General features: G+C 53.7%; 1 protein-coding gene across 8 annotated transcripts in view; it reads left to right on the top strand.

Moving 5' to 3' along the window:
- The first annotated feature begins 1623 nt into the window (after window positions 1-1623).
- Window positions 1624-19917, top strand: part of SCN4A (sodium voltage-gated channel alpha subunit 4) — a 44163-nt gene continuing 25869 nt past the window's right edge. Inside the window, exons 1-8 of one of the 8 annotated variants that reach the window (XM_077853809.1) lie at window positions 1630-1719; window positions 5279-5460; window positions 12136-12245; window positions 17038-17705; window positions 17795-17912; window positions 18052-18142; window positions 18413-18541; window positions 19030-19121. In XM_077853809.1, the coding sequence (XP_077709935.1) occupies window positions 17433-17705; window positions 17795-17912; window positions 18052-18142; window positions 18413-18541; window positions 19030-19121 (703 nt within the window). In that variant the 5' untranslated portion in view covers window positions 1630-1719; window positions 5279-5460; window positions 12136-12245; window positions 17038-17432. Of the gene's footprint in view, window positions 1720-2239; window positions 2522-5278; window positions 5461-8084; window positions 8143-12135; window positions 12246-17037; window positions 17706-17794; window positions 17913-18051; window positions 18143-18412; window positions 18542-18570; window positions 18607-19029; window positions 19122-19917 lie in introns of those variants that run through there. The other 7 variants (XM_077853811.1, XM_077853810.1, XM_077853813.1 and 4 more) reach the window with 7 other exon arrangements.

Below are 19917 nucleotides of genomic sequence, written 5' to 3' on the forward strand. Positions count from 1 at the left end.
TTAAAAAAATAAAGAGGATCCTTGCAAAGAAGAGTCTGGGGCACGCGGACACCTGGATCACATCATCAATAAAACTACATGGAAATTGTGTGTCAGAAAGGTCAATGAGCAAAGCAGGACAAGAACCAGGCACAGAGAATGCCAATGCTCACACCTGTAGGTTAGGAAGACACACCTCTGAGGGTGTGATGTGAGTCACCTGGAGTGAGATGTGGGCAGTGCAGGTAGCAGGAACTTCTCAAACCACAGCCAGGCCTGGCCCCCAAGGAAGGGCTCGACAAGACTGAGGCTGTCTCCACAGAGAGTCACTGGGAGCAGAGATGCCATCCCACCTGCAGGACTGAGGGTGACCACTCTCCAGGCCTCCCGCTGTCCCTTAACAAAGGCCACTCTGTCCTGGGCTCAGCTCAGCTGGAGCTCTGGCTTACCAGTAAAAGACAGTGTCAGGGATGGACATGGGAGACTGGGGAGGGAAATGTAGGGAGCTTTGGGGAGCAGAGACTCCGGATTCAGTGGGAGGGTTCTCTTGTCTGCCTGGGGAAAGCATAGTGGGCCAGCTGGGAGGTGGGTCATTTCACAACAGCTCCACCAGGGGTCATCGCAGCCCCAGACTGGCCGCGGGTGGGGGGGCGCAGAGGGCTAAACCAACCTCTTCGGGCCCTCCACCCACCCTCCCTTCCCCGAGCTCAGAGAGACAGATGTCTAGCCAGTGGGATGGTGGCGAGGGGACTGGTGGTAGAAAAATTAGGTTTGAGACTTCTGTGCTGTCCCGCTGATGGTTGTGTGGGTGTGTAGGTGGTGTGTGTTTATGTGTGTGTGTATACAGATAGGCACACACTTAATGAGAATCTAGTGATCACAGGTACACACAGGTGGCCCTGTGTACGTGTGAACAGGGGCGTGGTCAGAGACTCAGACAACGGTATGGACATAAGTAACATGAATGGACATGCGTGAATGTGTGAGCATGACCGTGGGTATGGGTGTGTGTACACGCAGGCATACACGCGATGAAATCTAGCGTCCGGGATACGTGGCATTTGTGTTCACTTGGGCAGGAGAATAGATATGACTATACATGTATAATAATACAAGTATCCGCACGAGCCCGATGTGAGTGTGGGAGCGTGCTTGCGTGAGCAATAAGCATGCGTGGGAACGGGTGTGAGGCACCTTGGAAGGTCTGTGTGAACATACGAAGGGTGGTTTATGTGTATAGCTGAGAACATGTGAGTGTGGCATTTGTGGGGAGACACATCCATGAGTGTGTACCGGAGCAAGTGTGAGTGTGAGTGTGCGAGCTGGCGTGTGCCCCGGGGGGCTCTGGGGAATGAGTGTGAAAGGGGACTGGCGTGTAGAACGAGCCCGTGTGAGCTCCCCAAGGGTGCGAGAGGACCTGGTGGGATGGGCTCGTCCATGTGCCCCCGCGTGTGTGCGTGTGCGCGCGTGTGCGTGCGCGTGCAGGCGGGCCAGCGGGTGCCAGGGGCCCCCAGCCCCGGCGGTCCCCGGCTGAGCCCAGGCGCACCCGGCCGGGCAGCGCGGCCCAGGCTCCCACCTGAAGATTGGCCCGGTCCTCAGGTTTCACTCATGACCCTGTGACATCAGCAGCAGCTGTCCCCGCCGCCCGCCCCCCGGCCAAGTCCCCCGGAGTCCCAGCCCCAGCCCGAGGTGGGCGACGGCGCTCCAGGCTCGGCCGCAAGCCCTCGGCTCCCGCCGGCAGTGAGTACCGCACCCCGCCCGGCCGCACCCCGAGGGCAGGCCACCCCGAGGAGCAGGGCGCCCTGGCCCCGGGCCCAGCCTGGCTTCAGGGAGGCCACCGCTTGGCTCCGGGTGCCGCCGTCCTCCCGGCCGCCCCGGGCCCTGCTCTGCCACGGCCCGCGCCCGGCTCCCCGCGCCCCGACCCTGCGGTCCGAGCCTGGCCTGGGCCGCCCTCGGTGGGCCGCTCTCCGCCCTCGGCCGGTCCGGGCCCCCTCCCTCGGCGGCGGCTGCGCTCGGCTCCAGGCGGGCACGGTGACCCCGGGGACGGACGGGGCTGAGTTTCTTCAGGGGAGGAGAGCACAGGAGCCAAACGCCTGTCCCCAGCCTGTCCCCACGGGCAGCTCAGGCTGTTCACGGTGGCTCCGAAGGCAGGGCTGTGGGGGGAGGAGAGCGGCGGGAGGCCGGGCGGGGGGTGGTGGCGGCTCCTTTGCTCTGCTGAAACAGGAATCTTCCAGATGCCAGCGGAGGACACATCTCAGGCCGCACCGCCCAGGCTCTGCCCACCGCCCCTGCCGCTCCCGCAGGCCTGGGGCGAGGCTGGGCTCCTTTCCTGGGCAAGTGGGGAAGGCAGAAAGCCTGGCCCGAGGGGAAGAAGATGGGGCCGCAGCACTGAGGGGGCTTCGGGGGGATTCAGGAGGAGCCTCAGGGCCAGGAGTGGGGCCCGGGGCAGAGCGCCGGGAGAGCCAGGCACCCCAACACCACCACCACCGGGCGGCGGGGGCGGGCAGCCGCTAGTGGAAGAAGCCGAGAGGCCTGAGCAGAGGTAGGACGAGGGGTTTGGGAGGAGTGTGGTGTTGCTTCCCAGAGGGCGGCATTTGTTCAAAGATTGGGGATCCCCATGTAGAGGGCCCTGAGGGTGGGATGGGGGCTTTGAGGCTTTCCAAGGAGGCACTGGATGGCACAGCGGGCCTGAGCGCCTTCCCGCTCCACACGGTTAAGGACTATGTCTGGCGGCCCCTCCCCCTGCTCGGGCACAGGGCCTGGGCACCATGAGGGCTCCCAATGCCCCAGGGTGGGGAGGGGGCCCTCCAGGGGGATCCTAAACATGTCCCCCTCCCACCCATACCACCTGCAGCGGGGCCCTGCGTGGAAACAAATCACCCCGGAGCCTGGGAAGGTCAGAGCCCAAACAAGCCTTGAAGGCCTTTGAGGTTAGCCTCTATGATGAGCCATCTTGAGGAGACTAGCTGGAGACCAGTTTGGCGCCGGTCTGGCTATTCTGGAGAGGGGAAGGGGTTGACAGAGAGGCAGGGAAGAGCCAATGGTGGGCATTGTTGTCCTTGGTCTATGACAAAGGCTGTGACTGTCCCCCAGAGCCCTAAGCGGAGATAAGGAGCCCCCAGGGGTGGCAGCGGGATGGGGACACAGGTGGAAGACTGGTCCTCCCAGGACCCTCCAGATTCTTCTAGGGTCATCCCCAGTCCCCTGCCCACAGCTAGTGGCCTCCTTCTATGTGGTAGTGTTGTGGACAGTTGTGGTTACCACACTAGTATTTGGAGCCACATGACCTGTGTGGGCGAAGCAGGGTCCCAGACATAACCCAAAAGGCCCTCTCCCGTCTCCATCCCAGGCAACTCTCAGGGGACTGGCTGAGATTTTTATTTTTTTAGTCAGGTTTTGGGAAGATAATTAAGGGTCCTTCCTAGGTGACCCTGTCCTAGCCTGGTTCTGCTTGTCATTTCTGGTTGGGAACCTGCCTGAGGTGGGGCTCAGGACTTGGAATCACCTTCCCAGCTCTAGGCTGGCCTGAGTGCCAAGGCGTGCCTACTGTTTTCCCTCACCAGGCCTTCTGGGTCCCACCCCCAGGCCAGGTCATGGGAAGCCCTGAGTTCAATACTGAAAGCACAAAACTCCTGCCAGACGATGGGCAGTGGTCCTGACAGGGTCCCTGCCTCCAGAGGCAACTCTGGCCACCAGAACAGAGAAAAGTATAGAGAGTGACAAGGATGGGGCGGGGGTAGTCCAGCTGGGGATGGAGTTGAGAGAAGTCTCCAGGGCCAGGCGTAGCCAGAGAGGAGACAAGGGAGTGGACCTTGCAGAGAGAAGTGGAAAGGCTCGCTCTCTCTCTCCAGGTGATAGGACAGAGATGCATTGAAGGGAGATGAAAAATCTGAGACCGAGTTCCCAAAGAGCAGGTAGGGAGAGGAGGGGACAAAGGAGGGTGGACGTCAACAAGCAGGGTGCAGGTTTTACAAGCCTTCCGTTCCTCGACTCCCCTTAAGGGAGGGCTCAGGCTCTGAGGGTCCTGCCACTTGCCCGCGGCACACAGCTGGTGAGGGGCACTGATGCTGGTACGGGGCTGCATGGGGGGCAGAGCTCGTCCCTGAGACTTGGAGGGGGGGTGGGGGTTCCAGCAGGCAGCCCTAGGGCTGGCTGCAGGTGCCAGGCCTCCTGCAGGGGTCCCCAGCTCGGCAGTGGCAGAGACAGGTCATGGTTCCCAGGGGCTCCTTCAAGAGGTGCTCCAGGAGCTGGGGGAAGCCAGGGTTCCCTCTACCCCCACCACCCCTACCCCAGGCCTTTCATGTGCTCTGGCCCCTTTTCTGCCTCATCAGCAACAGCTATTTTTATTCCCTGAGGTTTTCAGTCAACAGCCATCGTTGGGGGGATGGGGCAGCAGGAGGAGCCAGCGAGGTTCAAGGAACAGACCAGGGTGGGGGGTGGAGGCAGGGAGTTGTGCCCCTCGAAGGGCAAGCCACCCCTCAGGCCCTGCTGCCCTCTGCCAGGAACCCTAGCATAAATGGAAAATATAAAACCACAGTGGTCACCAGACCCCACTCTGCTTGGGGGGTTTGTGAAGCCAGGTGCCCCTGCAAGCGCCCCCCTCTGACCCCACCACGCCAACAGATAGGTGCTAGAAGGACGTGGTTCATTTAGACTTGGGTGGTGATAAAGCTTAGTGCTTAAGTGCCAGGGGCTCTTTTGAGAGCCCCAACGGCCCGGTACCCAGCCCCAGTCTGCTACATAAACCACCTCTGGCAAGTGACTTGCCCTCTCTGTTCCTCAGTTTCCTTCTCTGTCAAATGAAGTGATAATAGTAGGATCATGGTGAGGATTTAAAGAGCTCATGAATTTGAGGTGCCCAGAACAATGCTTGGCAAGTAGTCAGCTCTACATAAGTGTTAACTAGTAGTTAATTATCGTGGCTTTCACCAGGCTGTGACTCTGAAATCAGTGTCTCCTCTTGTGGGGGAAGAGGAGGCAATAGGAAAGAAAGGAGCTACAAACATTGGGTCCCCCTGGCAGGAAGCAGGACGACCTTATCCAGCTCTGGGCACCCTGCATAGCTGGGCGGGGGGGGCGGGGGTATATGTATTTTTTTCCTATCTGGTCTCCTTCAGGTGAGGGGGATCCTTTTATAAGATGGATAACAGACTCCCTTCTGTGAGGGTCTGCAGTTTATGAATTTTGCTGTGAGGACAGTGACACCAAAAGCAAAGCAGAATCCTAGAATCCTTCTGGCTTCCATTTCAGTAAGATCTGCTCCCGACTCTGGTCCCCCCCCCCCTTTTTTTTTTTAAAGATGTTATATATTTATTCATGAGACACACAGAGAGAGGCAGAGACACAAGCAGAGGGAGAAGCAGGCTCCCTGCCGGGAGACTGACGCTGGTCAATCCGAGGACCTCGGGATCACAACCTGAGCCAAAGGCAGACACTTAACCACTGAGCCACCCAGGTGTCCCAACTCTGGTCTTTTTTGAGGTTTGTAAGTTCTTGATTGGCCTTAATTTGGGAGAAGGATCTTTTACCAGGGTAGTTGGTGGCCTGGAGCAGTTTCTGGAGTAGAGCGAAGTTCTCAGAGGTAGTGGCAGGGCCAAGCTGGCTGAAGGGGCAGAAACAGTCCACCAGCCTTCCTTGTGGGTTTCCCGTAATAGGCTGGGGCTCCACCAGCAGCAAGAGGGCCACTCTCCCTGGCACTGGTAACCATGATCCCCAACTCCCCGGACCTGGCAGGGGTGTGGGGCCCAAGTGGGGAGGGCTCAAAGCTCACCTTACCTGGATGGTTGGGGTCTGATGGAGGGAACGGCGAACCAGGTTGACTCTGATCAGTTTTGAACAGTCTTTCTGTTGCCCTCTTGGTGGACTCATGGCAGGAAAAAAGCCTGTCTGCCATGGTCTGGGAAAGGTGAGGCTGTGGGGCAGAGACAGGAGAACAAAGGCAGGCATCTCCTGGAGTATACTGTGGATAGGAACAGGCAGGGCAGGGGAAGCAGCCCTGTGTGCAGGGGGTGGATCTGCCCAAAGGTGGGTGAGGTGGGCCCAGATGTGTACGGGAGAGGGTGTGCATGCACAAGTTTGAGTGAAGACATCCGTAGAACCCCAGTGGTATTGCTTGGGGGCTCCTTAGAAAAAGCTGAGCTAGCAGAGGGCAGGAAGCCCCAGGCCTGGGTGGAACTAATTAGCCTCCCCACCCTTTGGAGCAGCTGGGAAATGACTCATAGAAGCAATGTGTGTGTGTGTGTGTGTACAAGTGGGCTGCAGAGGGCATTAGGGGGTACATGAGGGTCGACCTTGTATAAAAGAAACTCATATCACTAGAAAGTCTCTTTACCAAGCTGTTGATTTGTAGTCTTCAATCCCATGATTCTCAACACACAGCCCCAGGAGGCCTGAGTCTAGTCCCACCAAGGCCTGCCAGACGCCCACCTCAGCTGGTGCATTTTAGGAGCTTTGTCCAAGGACCTGGTCTGCCCTTTGAAGAGGGCAGTGAGAGTCAGGCTGCCCAGTCCCCCAGAGGGCTGGGGGAGGCAGTGTTTGAAATAGCAGACACGAGGATTTGTGTTAGAGAACTGTGTTCAAATACTGCCTCTGCCACTTGTCAACTGGGAAACTGAGCCTGGGACAGCGCCAGGCACTCAGTAAGCACCAAATGAACATATCCACGACTGCTTTTCTTCCAGAAATAATTCTTAAGCCTTCACCTTGAGGGCCTGTGCATATCAGCGCTCTGGGTGAAGGTGCTGAGATTTGGGGGTCAGAGGAACCAGCCTCCCCCACTCCTAATAGACTCTTCTCCATCCTGATGGGGGTTGGAATTCTACATCTTAAGAAGAATTCTTTTGATTTGAGGCTCAGTCTTGGAAGGGGAAAGCTGCTCCTGGGTCTTTGCTTCAAGGGAGAAAAGGCTTCCAGGGCCGCCAACAGATGAGCTGGGCGGGCTTAGGAAGAAGGGGGCACAATTCGCAAAACCCAAACACAGCCCATTTGAGGATTTATTTCTCATTTGTGGGTTTTTTATTTCATTGGGCCCCAAGCCAAACCGAAACACTCTGGATTAAGGAAAAGAGTCAGGTTTGAGAAGAGGAGGCAGCTTAGGGAAAACTAAATGATGTTTTTTGAGAGCCACCGGGAATTGGCAGAGAATGGATCAGATTGTGGGGGGAGGGGCTGCTGACATATCCTGAACAAGAAAACAAACTTGGCATACAGTAAGTACAAAATAAATGTGGTCACCACTATCATTCTTACCCCGGGCAGAGGATACCTTATTAGGTTGGTTGAATCAGGTGCCTGAAAAAGGGGGAAGCATATTTTGGCCCAGTGAGCCCCACATGGAAAGTGCCATCACCATTAGCCCACCCCTTGCCCAGGAGCACCCCTCATGTGACCCTGATTGTTTCCGGAACTCTTGGGGCTCCTGAGTGTCCGGAGGTTTTCACTCCCAGCTCCAGGCCTCCCTCCAAGACCTCTTGGAGCAGATTTCCTCTGCAGAGTGTTAGATCAGGAGGGGAGGGCATCTGGGGTGACTTCCTCCAAGGCTCTGGCCTGCCAACACTGCAGCCCTAAGTGCTGGCAGAGAAACAACACAGCTACCCCCTTTCCCATCCCTATCCCCAAACTTCTCCACCTGAGAAAAAGCCATGACTTAAGATTTATAACCAGGGGGCACGGGGATTCATTTTGCATTCTTGGAACTGGGCCACGATGGAAATGCAGGAATTTGGGAAGTAGGCCACCCGGATGCCCAGTGCTGTCTTTGGCCAGGATAGAAAAAGTTTGATCTCTTTCAGTGTCCTAGAAAGTTCTGAGTCTGAGCCCCCTCTGCTTAAAGCTTCTCCCCTGGCCACATGGGGCTCTGAAATAATCTTGCTTCCAATCCACGGAGAAACAAAGCAGCCTGACCCTGGAATGCAGCTCTGCTGTAGATAGACGGCATGCTTGGTTGGCAAGAGACATGATGATTGGGGCCTGAGCAAGGCCAGTAAGCTACCTGCCATCCCTGTGACCAAAGGAATGTGCCCTAGAGTGAACAGGGAAGGCTGTGAGGGGCAAGTCACATCCATTCTCTTCCAGAAGAGTTTCTCACAGTAGCTTTTATATCTCAGGCTGCTACAGCATGGCTGATACTTCTTGGAGGATTTCAGGCCAATGCAGTACCATTAGGTGGGTTTCTGGTTGTTTGAAGGATTGTATTTGAAAGTGTAAGTTTCTTAGGAGAGAAAATTCTAGAAGCATATGGTGGTAGAGGGATGGTGGTGGTGATGTCTATCCTGAGCCATGTTTGGCCAATAATTTGGGACAGTCAGACTCACAGACACCCAGCTGTGAGGGTGCTGAACTGAGAGGAAAAAAATCAAGATCTAGGCTTTCACAAAGACTAGAAGTGAAGAGGTCCAACGAACAAGAGGAACTTGTAAAACATAAAGTCCTATACCTAGATTTATACTAACCTTGCATTCTGAAACCATTATTAGTTTCAGGGGGTTTTGTCAATTCTTTTGGATTTTGCACATAGACAATCATGTCATCTGTGAACAAAGACAGTTTTATTTCTTCCTTTCAAGTCAGTATGCCTTTTATTTCCTTTTCTTGTCTTATTGCATTAGCCAGGACTTCCAATATGATTTTGGAAAGGAGTGGTAAGTGGCAACATCCTTGCCGTGTTTCTGATCTTAGTGGAAAGCTTCTAGTTTCTCATCATTAAGTATTATGTTAGCTGTAGGTTTTTTGTAAATGTTCTTTTCAGGCTGAAGAGACGCTCTACTATTCCTAGTTTACTGAGCTGTTGTTGTTTTACCGTGAATGGGTATTGGGTTTTGTCAAATTCCTTTCCTGCAACTCTCGATATGATTATATGATTTTTCTTCTTTAACCTATTGATGTGATGGATTACATTAACTGATTTTCTTTTTTTTTTCTTTTAAGATTTTACTTATTTATTCATGAGAGACACAGAGAAAGAGGCAGAGACATAGGCAGAAGGAGAAACAGACTCCTTGTGGGGAGCCTGATGCGGGACTCAATTCCAGGACCCCAGGATCACGACCTTAGCCAGAGGCAGATGCTCAACCACTGAGCCACCCAAATGCCCCTGATGGATTACATTACCTGATTTTCTAATGTTGAACCTGTCTTCCACACTTGGGATAAATCCCACTTTCTTTTTATACACTGTTAAATTTGATTTTCTAATATTTTGTTTGGGATCCACCTGGATTTAGAAGAGTAAAATCAATTGCACAATATATATGATGGGGAAGATCTAATTTGACCTTAGCTCATGAGGGAAAGATCCAAGAGTGATTGCAAATTTCACATTATGAGTAGGCTGCTGAAAAAGTGTGTGCCATCTTGGGATGAATGACTACAAAGGGTGTCTAGGCGAGGGAGAAAAGGCCTCTCTCTGTGGTCAGACTACGTCTGGAATTGGGTGTTCCAATCTGGCAGCTCCACTGAGAAAGACAATGCTGGGCTGGACCTGCTCCAGAGAGAAGCCGCCTCGCCCTCCAGCGTCCTTATTCTCGGCTCCCTGCCTATGGACAGCTGGCCCCAGCTTGGCTCCCCAACTCCTGGCCCTTCTTCCCCCACACTCATCCCTGTCTACTCACTACCTCCAGGCCCCCAAGATGGCCTGACTTTACTCACCACTTCCGCCAAAACTTCCGTTTCAATGCAGGTTCCGCTGGGGCTTCTCACTTACTAAATGGGCTCTGGCCCTGGAGCTCAGGGAGCTGGGTTTTATTCTTGGCGTGCCCTCTCATTTATCACTCTCTAAAATTATCTTATTTGCTTCCCTATTTTTTATCTGCCTCCTCCCTCTGGAATGCAAGCTCAGTGAGGACAGGGAGTTGCCACTGCTGTATCGTGGCTCCTAGAGCAGAGTCCGGCATAGAGCAGGTGCTCAAGAAATGTTTGTTGAATGAATAAATGTATGATCTGGGAGCTGTTGCTGCTCCTCTCTGGGCTTCAGGTTTTGCATCTGTGAAATGACAGAGATGGACTCCTTTGATCTCTTGAGTTCTTGCAACTCCAACATTCTTAAATTCAGTGGGAAGAGATTGCCTAGAGCCCCCTGCAGGCCCTCAGCTGCCACATCTCTAGAACAGACTGGGGTGGAGGCCAGTCTGATCTCTGGCTGGTGGAAGGAAGGTTCAAACTGTCACACTGGCCCCCTTTACTCCAGGCTGTAGCTGGAAGAGCCACATGGAGATGTGCCAGCATGACACCTAACCCATGACACAGAGCATTGTTGTGCTTTCCCTGCCAGGAAGCCACGGTGCACACATCCCAGATAACTTTTCATTCCTCCATAGGTGTCCACTGCAAACAGTATAGCTGTCCTGTCTATTCTAGACACATTGAGAGGATGGACAGAAGACAGAAACATGCCAGCTAACCCCTGCCCCTGTGAGGGGCTCTCCAAGGCTGCAGGGTGAAGTCCAGACTCCCAGGCCTGCCAGTCCAGGCTATGGCCAGCTGCCCACCCCACCCTCCCCAAATCCCTGAATAGACTCTGTCTCCACAAAGACTGACACAAATGTAGCTCCCTATGTCCTGCCTCTGTCTTTGCTCTGGCCACTGCCCCTCCCTGGAGTGTTCTTCCCACCCATTTCTCTGTGTTTATAACTTAAGCATCCTTTGAGGCCCAACGGAAAAGCCACATCTTTCCTTCCCTGACCTGGAAGTAGCCATCATCCATCTGAACTCCCATAGCACAATGAGCTCCCCTCCTTAGGGCAAGCATCACTTTCTCCTCATGTCATAGTTATGTGTGCCCATAGCCACCTTCCCCCAATTACCAGCTCTCAGAGAGTAGGATGCCCAATTGGTGCATCATTGTGTCCTATTCAGAGCTAGCTCAGCTTCTGGCTTATGAACAGGATGGATGAATGGATGTGGATGGATGGATGGACGGATGGATGGATGGTTGGTTGGATGAATGAAATGTATCAGAATCCATTTTATTTTTGGAAAGATCTGTACCCAAATTTTCATCCTTTCATTCTTTCAGCAAACATGTATTGAGTGCCTACTGTGTGCCCAGTCCTGGGACTGGCTATGGTGACCAGCTCTGCCCTTTTGGCATTTCAGTCTAGTGGAGGAGACAGACAAACAAATTAGGCAAATTACTCGCTTAAGTAATCACCAACTATGACACATGATGTCTAGGAAAACACAGGGGACTGTGAAGAGTAGAGAAGGAGAAAGTCACTTGGAGAAGAGGCATTTGAGGGCAGCCCGGGTGGCTCAGGGGTTTAGCGCCGCCTTCAGCCCAGGGCCTGATCCTGGAGACCCAGGATCAAGTCCCACATCGGGTTCCTTGCATGGAGCCTGCTTCTCCCTCTGCCTGTGTCTCTGCCTCTCTCTCTGTGTGTGTCTCAAATAAATAAATAAATAAATACATACATACATACATAAATAAATAAATAAAATCTTAAAAAAAAAAAAGAGAGAGAAGAGACATTTGAGCCTAGACAGGGGGGTGAGATGGTAAAGCCATGTGAAGAGGGAGGGGAGCATAGAGCTAGGTGAAGGCCAAAGGCAGGCATGAGCCCAGTGGTCCAGCAGCTGGAAAGAGGCCAGTGGGACTGGGGCAGAGGGAGCAGGGAGGAATCAGGAGACAAGGGTGGAGAGGGAGTAGATCACTTGGGCCTTGTAGGTCACCATGAGGTATTTAGGTTTTGTTCTAAGCACAACAGGAAACTGCTAGAGAAATTTAAGCAGGTGAAATAATATGATCAATTTCTTGTTTTTAAAAGATCACTGGCTGCTGTATGGAACTGATTTGCAGGAGGCAGGGGCAAAAGCAGTTAGCAGGAAATAGGCTATTACAAGAGATTATTGTAATATGGTCCAGGGGGAAAAGGTAGAGGTCGCATATATTTTGGATATGGTATTAATGGAACTTTGGATGGGCTGGATGTAGATGAGGGGAAAATGAGCATTCAAAGGGGCACCCCAATATCTGACTAAAGCACACAGATGAATGGATGGATATTTTCTGGGTTGAGGAAGACTGTGGATTAGGGCAATTGAAGAGAGCAAATGCTTCATCCAAAATACTATAGCTTGGCATACTTCTTAATCATCCACATGGAATGGATCAGCCTGGAGTTCAAAGGAGATGTTACAATATTCTTGCAAAACTCTTTACAGTCCTAGGAATGATGCCATCCAGATCCAGATTGAGCCCTGAGAAACTTTAGAGACTGGGGAGAGAAAGAGGAACAAGCAAAGAGATTGAGAAGAAGAAAGCAGCCAAAGAGGTAGGAGGAAAACCATGGATGTACTCTCACGAAGGCTAAGCAAAAAGAGCCTTTCCAGAAGGGGGCTGCAGCCAACTGGGTTGAATGCTTCTCAGAGGTTGAGGGAGGTGAAGACAGAAACGTGGTCAGCAGACTTGGCAGCAGAGGGGTGCTAGTGATTTGACAAAAGCCATTTAGGTTGAGTGGGGGGAATGGAAGCCAGGTTGGAATGGGCTGGAGTGAACAAAAGGTAAGGAAGTAAAGACAGCTGGTGTAGACACTTTCTAAGAAGTTTCTCCATGAAGGGAAACAGAAAAATAAGGCAATAGATGAAGGGAGGTATGAGGCCAGGAGGGTGGTTTCTGTCATCACTGCCATTATTTTTAAGATGGGAGAGCCTGGTCATAGACAGGAAGTTGATGGTGGTAGAGAGAAGATAACTAGAGAGTGAGGTCCTTGGGAAGGCAAGAGGGGTCAGGGCTGAGCCCATGTGGACGGCCTGGCCTTTGGCGATTCCTCTTCTGTTTTAGCAAGATGATGGAGGCAGAGGGCAGCAAAGATGTTTCTGTCAGTTAAATGGTGTGCGATGCTATGTTCTCATTGAAGGCCGAGGCAAAGTCACCAGCTGGGAGCATCAAGGGGAGGAATGTGGGGAGGTTGTGGGATGGTTTTCTCAAAGTGGAAAAGTGAGGCCTCCAGAGAAACCTGCTCTCCCAGGGCAGAAGTGAGGGCAAACATACCATTTGTAACCAAGAAATCAACTGTGAACCCAGCCAGGCCCAGCTTTTGCCCCTGTAACACCTGGCCATGTATGGGCTGACCCAGGAACAGCAGAGCTGGGACAGGTGGGCAGGGGTTTCCCCAGATGAAGGGGATGGAAGGAGAGAGAAGGCCAGAGTTGAGAGTATTTTCGAGGAGGGATTATGATTGATGATGGTTGTTATAGTTGAGCTAGGCAAGTCAGAAGGTTCTGTTGGAGAGGAAAAAATGCAGGGAAAGGGGTTAAGGCCAGGAGAATCCCAAGGATCACAGCAACAAGCACTTGACTATGACCTGAGAAGTAGGAAGTGGGGGGCAAATATCAGAGGTGAGGCAATATCTGGTCATGATTTAGATTCAGAGTGTGCAACAGGAGAAAGGGGCAAAGGTAGAGCATTTCTCTAATTCATTCATTCATTCAATAACGTTTTATGGAGCACATGGCTGGCTCAGTCAGTAGAGCGTGCAACTTTTGATCTTAGAGTTGTGAGTTCAAGATTACTTAAAATCTTTAAAAAAAAAAAATCTTTTGTTCAGCATCAGGCAACTTGGTGGTACAAAGGAGAAATCCACTCAGCCAGGGTGCCCAAGGAGGGCTTCCTAGAGGCACTGGTTCTTGTGTAGGTTGAGTCTAGAAAGACAAATTAAAGTTCTCTGGGGTGACAAAAAGGAGGGGCTCCATAAGCAAAGGCCTGGAGGTGTTTGTAAAACAGGTTGGCCCATTTGTGAGGATGGAGGTAGTAGCCAGAGGATGGGTGCATGTGGGGCAGGGGAGGGTGGCAAGATAGCGACTGGATGGTGGTGAACCTGGAGAGCTAGGGAGGAGGGGTGTGGACATGAAACAGTAAGAAGCCACTGAAGGTATAGGCAGGTTTGCTGAGATTTGTGATTTTAGAAATGTGGATGGTGGATTACAGGGGAGCCCAGTGGGAAGGAGGGAAGCAGATGGGGGGCATCTGGACAAAGTACGAGAGGGGTGATGAAGGAGTATGGAGAGCCTTGTGGGTGCCAGACCTGGGAATGGACCAGGTAAATCACCAACCAAAACCATGCCTCAACCTGCCTTGCCAGGGAGGGCATTTCCCCCTCATATAATAAGACATCCAGATGTGAAGTGGCTTCAGGGCTTCACACATTCCTCTGAAGAGGGCAACAGATGAATTGACAATCAAGTGCATCAAGTGCGGATTTTGAAGGGATCGATGAGGAGTCTGCCTGGGGCCGAGGATCACCAGGCTGGCTGTGCTGTCTATGGGTCCAAAGCCCAGGGGAGAGCCCAGGGGAGAGAAGAGAGACAGGGATCAGGCAGCAGTCTTTAAACAGACCTATGCCAGTGTGCCAGGCACCAGATTTGGTGACCTCAAACCCCAGGCTGTGAGGAGGCTGGTTGGGGAGACGGATACTACAATCACACAGGCAGGGCATGAATTACCGTTGACCTTAGAGCTTTGAAGGCTCTGCTGCACAAAGGGAGCTGTGACTTCCCTGGTCGGGGGGGCCTTTGAGGAAGTGGGACTTTTATTTAAAACAAAAAAACAATGCTTAAAAAAAGATTATCTCTCTCTCCCTCTTCTCCTCCCCCTGCTCTCTCTTTTTCTCTTTCTCTAAAAGAAAAAGCAGCAGCAGCAGCAAGGCAGTGGCAGTATGAGGTCCTGAGGGGGGGGCAGGAGGGCCAGCTGGAAAGAAACCGCTGGGTGTGGGTGCTGGGGGGCCTCTAGGGACTCCAGTGAGTGTAGCTTCCACGAGCACTGGGTGGAGCCAGACAGTCTCTGGTTCTCTGTCGTCCCACTTGGGCCCCCATGAAGGGCAGAGTGGGCAGCGTCAGGCCAGAGGATTGTTGCCAGGCGAGGCCTGTGAACTGGGAGGGTGCCCAGCTGCCATGGGGTCTCTCCCAGGCCATGTGGCAGGTCAGTGTCTTCTGTGTGGGTGTGACCGCGGGGCCGGTGATGGGATGAAGGCGGGAAGGCGTGTGGCCAGTGACAGGGTACAACCGATGGGTGTGTGCGCGTGTGTACATGTGTGTGCTCGCACGCTTGCACTCCCACCCACACGATGGGGCCGAGGAGCAGCTGAGGGTCAGCAGGGATGAGCAGAGTCATCCCCGTGGAAACACGACTCCCTGGGTGATGGTAGGGAGCAGCTGGGCGGCCAGGCTCGGGGGCGTGGCCGGCTCTGCCCAATGGCTCTGGCCTCTCCCTGGGCCGCCCTCCCCACCTGTTGACCAAGCCGCAGGGAAGTACTGTGCTGGCTGGGGCAGGGGCACCACCAGGCATCTGCGCCCGCTGAGACAGGCTGCCCTCTGATGTAGGAAAAGACGTTAGGTTTCCAAGCCGACGGCCACGAAAGAATTCTTGAGACGCCTTTGATGCAAAAAGATGATTTTATTAAAGCACGGGGACAGGACCTGTGGGCAGAAAGAGCTGTATCGGGGTCATGAGGGGTGGCCCTTTATAGACTTCAAGTTGAGAGGGAGTTAGGGAGAGCGTCTCTAAGGAATTTTGGAAGCAAGTTTTCCAGGACCTTGAGGGGCTAGCTATTGTTGGGAAAGGGTCATTTATTACCGTCTAATAAAACCTGAGTCATGAAACTCTTCAGATGTATATTAGTGGGTCACACACTTGGGGGATGATTGCCAACATGTATCTTGGGGGGTAGAGATAAAAGAAATTTCTGACGGAATTTTTTTTTAGAGATTTTATTTATTTATTCATGAAAGACAGAGAGAGAGAGAGGCAGAGACATAGGCAGAGGGAGAAGCAGGCTCCATGCAGGGAGCCCCATGTGGAGCTCAATCCTGGGACCTGGGACCCAGGATCACGCTCTGAGTCCTGAGCCGAGGGCAGATGCTCCACCACTGAGCTACCCAGGTGCCCCTAAAGGAATTTTTATGTGTTAAAGTAGACTTACAGGATCCTGGGGGTCGGGCTAAGCTTGCTTTTTGCCTTTAGCAAAGTATTAACATCGAGGCAGTTGAGTTGCTAGAGGAATGTCACTCTGCCTGTTTCAAGGACTTGCCAATGGGCTCTAGATAGTAAGGAAATTTAATAATTTCTCTTTTGCCTTTGTTTCCCACATCACCCTCCAGTGTAGCTCCACGTGCCTCTGGCGCGGTCTGTCTGAGCCCCTGTGTAGAGGGGTGGCTCTGGGGTGTCTAACCAGGCATGCCTTGCCATGGTTCATGTGACTGGGCTACAGTGGTCCCCTGTGCCTGCCTGCTGATGTGGGCCACTCCCCAGGGCCTTTTGGAGAAGTGAGCCACCACCACCCTTCCACAGGGAATGGGCTCAGGAGGGCTGGGCCAGAGTGGGGTTGTCAGGAGAGGCCAAGGGACAGTCCACACAGTTACCACAGGCCTCCAAAACTCCGGTGGGTGCCTCTTTATCTGCCCCATCCACACAGGGACCACCAGCCAAAAACAGTCCCTGGGAGCTCTAGCCCTGCCCCCACCATTGAAACTGTCCATGTCTTTATCCCTTGTGTCCTCCTCTTCCACATTAGCATCTGCAGGCTCTCCTGACATAGCTTGCATCCTCGTCCTCCAGCCGCTCACTTGCCCACAGGTTGGATCCCACAGATTCCACGGGAGGTCGTGGGTGGAACTCTGCAGAGCCTGGGTCCCTTCCTTCTTCCCTCTCCTAGCCCAACATCATGCTTCCCCACAGCTCGGGACAGGGTAGCCCACACCACACATCTTTCTTTCCCCTTCCCTCCAGGCCAGTGGGGGCAAATACAGGCAGATGCACTATATTCTCCTTTCTCATGTCTTGGCAGACGTCACTAATCAATCACAGCCATCCTTTTGCACCAAGTCTGGCTGCAGCCTCGATGGTTGCTGCCTACATCTCTAGGCAGCTCATAGCAGCAGGTCCAAGTCACCTCTGAAGATGGAATCCATTTGCCATTCCTGCTTTAGGCTTCTCCCACCAGTCCCTTCATCTAGCCCCATACGCGGTCCTCAGACCCACCTGCACATTCATATCTGACTCCTTTCCACCTCACTGCAGGATAGAGGCCACTTGAGCATAGCCAGCTGTGGTTCTCTCTGTCCCCATAGGCCGAGGCCACACAGTTCCAGAGCTTGGGCCCAGGAGGTGACTGAGGGCACTGGGGCATTGCCCCCCCAAGTCTCCACACCGAAGAGGATCCAGTTGGTTTGCTGTCATCCTGAGGGCAGCCAACCCCCTGCTGGGGAGAGTATGGTGCCGGTTGGGGGGTGATGCTCTTATGTCCAGCACCTGTGCAGCAGCGGCACCCAGGCCTTATAGGCACATCTCCCAGTCCCGATAGGGCTTGCACACTGACTTCCCCAGCCTGGCACCAAGGCAGGGAGGAGGTGAGTAGCGGACAGCAGGCCCGGGGCAGGATAGCCGCCCAGCCCCTGGGGGGCTGCACACTGCAGCTGCCCCAACTCCCCACCACCCTCCTGGCCACTGAGCCCAGGATGCGAGGATGGCCAGCTCATCTATGCCCACTCTGGTGCCTCTGGGCCCTGAGAGCCTGCGCCCCTTCACCCGGGAGTCCCTGGCGGCCATAGAACGGCGGATAGTGGAGGAGGAGGCCCGACAGCAGCGGAACAAGCAGATGGAGATTGAGGACCCTGAAAGAAAGCCACGCAGTGACCTAGAGGCTGGCAAGAACCTGCCTCTCATCTACGGAGACCCTCCACCAGAGGTCATCGGTATCCCCCTGGAAGACCTGGACCCCTACTACAGCAACAAGAAGGTCTGGCCGGGTAGAGTTTCCTCTCCCTGCTTGTCCATCATCCATCTGTCTGCCTGTCCCTAGACCTCACGGCGCTCTCTCTGCCGCAGACCTTCATTGTCCTTAACAAGGGCAAGGCCATCTTCCGCTTCTCTGCCACACCCGCTCTCTACATGCTGAGCCCCTTCAGCATCATCAGACGTGGTGCCATCAAAGTACTCATCCACTCATATCCTGCCCAAGTGGGGCGAGTGCAGGTGAAGGAAGGGGTTGGGGATGGGGAAAGCCAGGTGCTGTAGGCGAGGAGGCCCTCCATCCCCCCATTCCTCCCCACCTGCTCCCTTACTTTCCTTGACTCTCCCCCTGACGCTGTTCAGTATGTTCATCATGATCACCATCCTGACCAACTGTGTGTTCATGACCATGAGCAACCCGCCTTCCTGGTCCAAGCATGTGGAGTGAGTACCCCCCTCCTCGGAACGCCCCTCCCCAGGTCTGGGACACAGCCCACTCCATGGGTCTGTATTCTAAGCATGCCTTGAGTGGCACTGCTCTTGCCTTCCAGGAAGACACCCACTGTAACTGTCAACCCCATCAACACTGTAAGCCCCCGGGGTGGTGCACACTATCACTCTCACCGATATCAACACCATAGTTCATTTTTGTGACCTCCCTCCTGAGAGGTCCATCATTGCCACACCTGGCCCTGGCCACCCTCTCCCCACCAGGTACACATTCACAGGGATCTATACCTTTGAGTCCCTCATCAAGATGCTGGCCCGAGGCTTCTGCATTGATGACTTCACATTCCTCCGGGACCCCTGGAACTGGCTAGACTTCAGCGTCATCACAATGGCGTGAGCAGGGCCTGGAGGGCATCCTGAGGTTGAGGAGGGTGAAGAGGGGAGCAGTCTCAAGAAGGGTAGCTGAGTGGGCCGACCCACTGGGAGGTGGACTGCTAGTGGGGGTGATGGGCAGGTGTGCAATGAGCTGCCCAATTCTATGGGCTGCCATTCCTGGGGTCTGGCTTGAAGGCAACTCCACATGGCATGTGCAACCACACGTGGCAGCCCAGGGCCCCAATCCCACAGGCCCTCACATACGGGAGAGCTGGGCTGCCCTTGCCACTCCCTGCTCTCAGCAAAGCTCCTGCACTGTCTTCCCCAGCTCTCAGGTCTCAATAGGAACCTTGGGGTCTGATTTGGCCTTCCCCCAACCCCTGTGGTAACCCCAACCACAAGGAATTCCAGAGGAATCCTCATTCTGGGCCTAGAGAAGCTGTGATTTCTGCCCTAACATCCATTTCCGACTCTGATACAGCCTTTACTCCAACCCCCCTGCCCAGGTACCTGACGGAATTTGTGGACTTGGGCAACATATCAGCCCTGAGAACCTTCCGAGTGCTGCGGGCCCTGAAAACCATCACAGTCATCCCAGGTACTGGAAAGGAGCAGAGACCCTCTGCCTAGGCCAGCAGGCCTCCCCCGCACCCCACCCCACGTCCAGGCCTGGAACCTGACACTCAGGTCCTCCAAGAGCCTGACCCAGGGTCACAACACTCTCACACCACAACCTGGACACGGTGGGGGGGAGGGCATGGCCAGGGAGGAGCAGGGGCTGGAGGCTGGAGGATAGGCATTCGAGAGGCCGCATAACAAAGTAGTTAGAGCACAGACTCTGAGCCAGACTACCTGAGTTCAAGTCTCATCTCCACCACTTCCTAACTTTGACCTTAGGCAAGTGGTTCAACTTGTCTATGATGCAGTTTTCTTATCTATAAAATGTGTGTAATAATAGTACTGCTCATTGGGGTGTTATGAGGATGAAGTGTGCATGGAGAGCATGTTAAATAAGATGAACAGACTGGGGAGAGCAGAGACCTCCCACCGAGAGAGAGAAAGGCAATGAGTGATGGAAAGGCCCAGCCTCCAAGTGCCAAATACAGAACACGCCACAAACCCACTGAGCAACCAGGCCAGGGCAATTCCAAAGTAGTGCATCAAGAAGCATGAAATACATAGAAGCCAGGTCACCCAGACCCTCAAAAAAGCACATGGAGAAACCAGACACAGTTCCCAAATGGACAGAAAGATAGTCTGAAAAGGGATGGAGAACAGACCCTGGAAGGAGTGATTAGATCTGAATGCTAGAAAGTCCCATAGTTTTCCCCTAATGCCCTCAAACTGTGGCTAAGGAAGGTCTTGAGAGGGGAAGTGCTTCCCAAAGGCCACAC

The sequence above is a fragment of the Canis aureus genome, chromosome 16 (assembly GCF_053574225.1).
Source record: "Canis aureus isolate CA01 chromosome 16, VMU_Caureus_v.1.0, whole genome shotgun sequence".
NCBI lineage: Eukaryota > Metazoa > Chordata > Mammalia > Carnivora > Canidae > Canis > Canis aureus.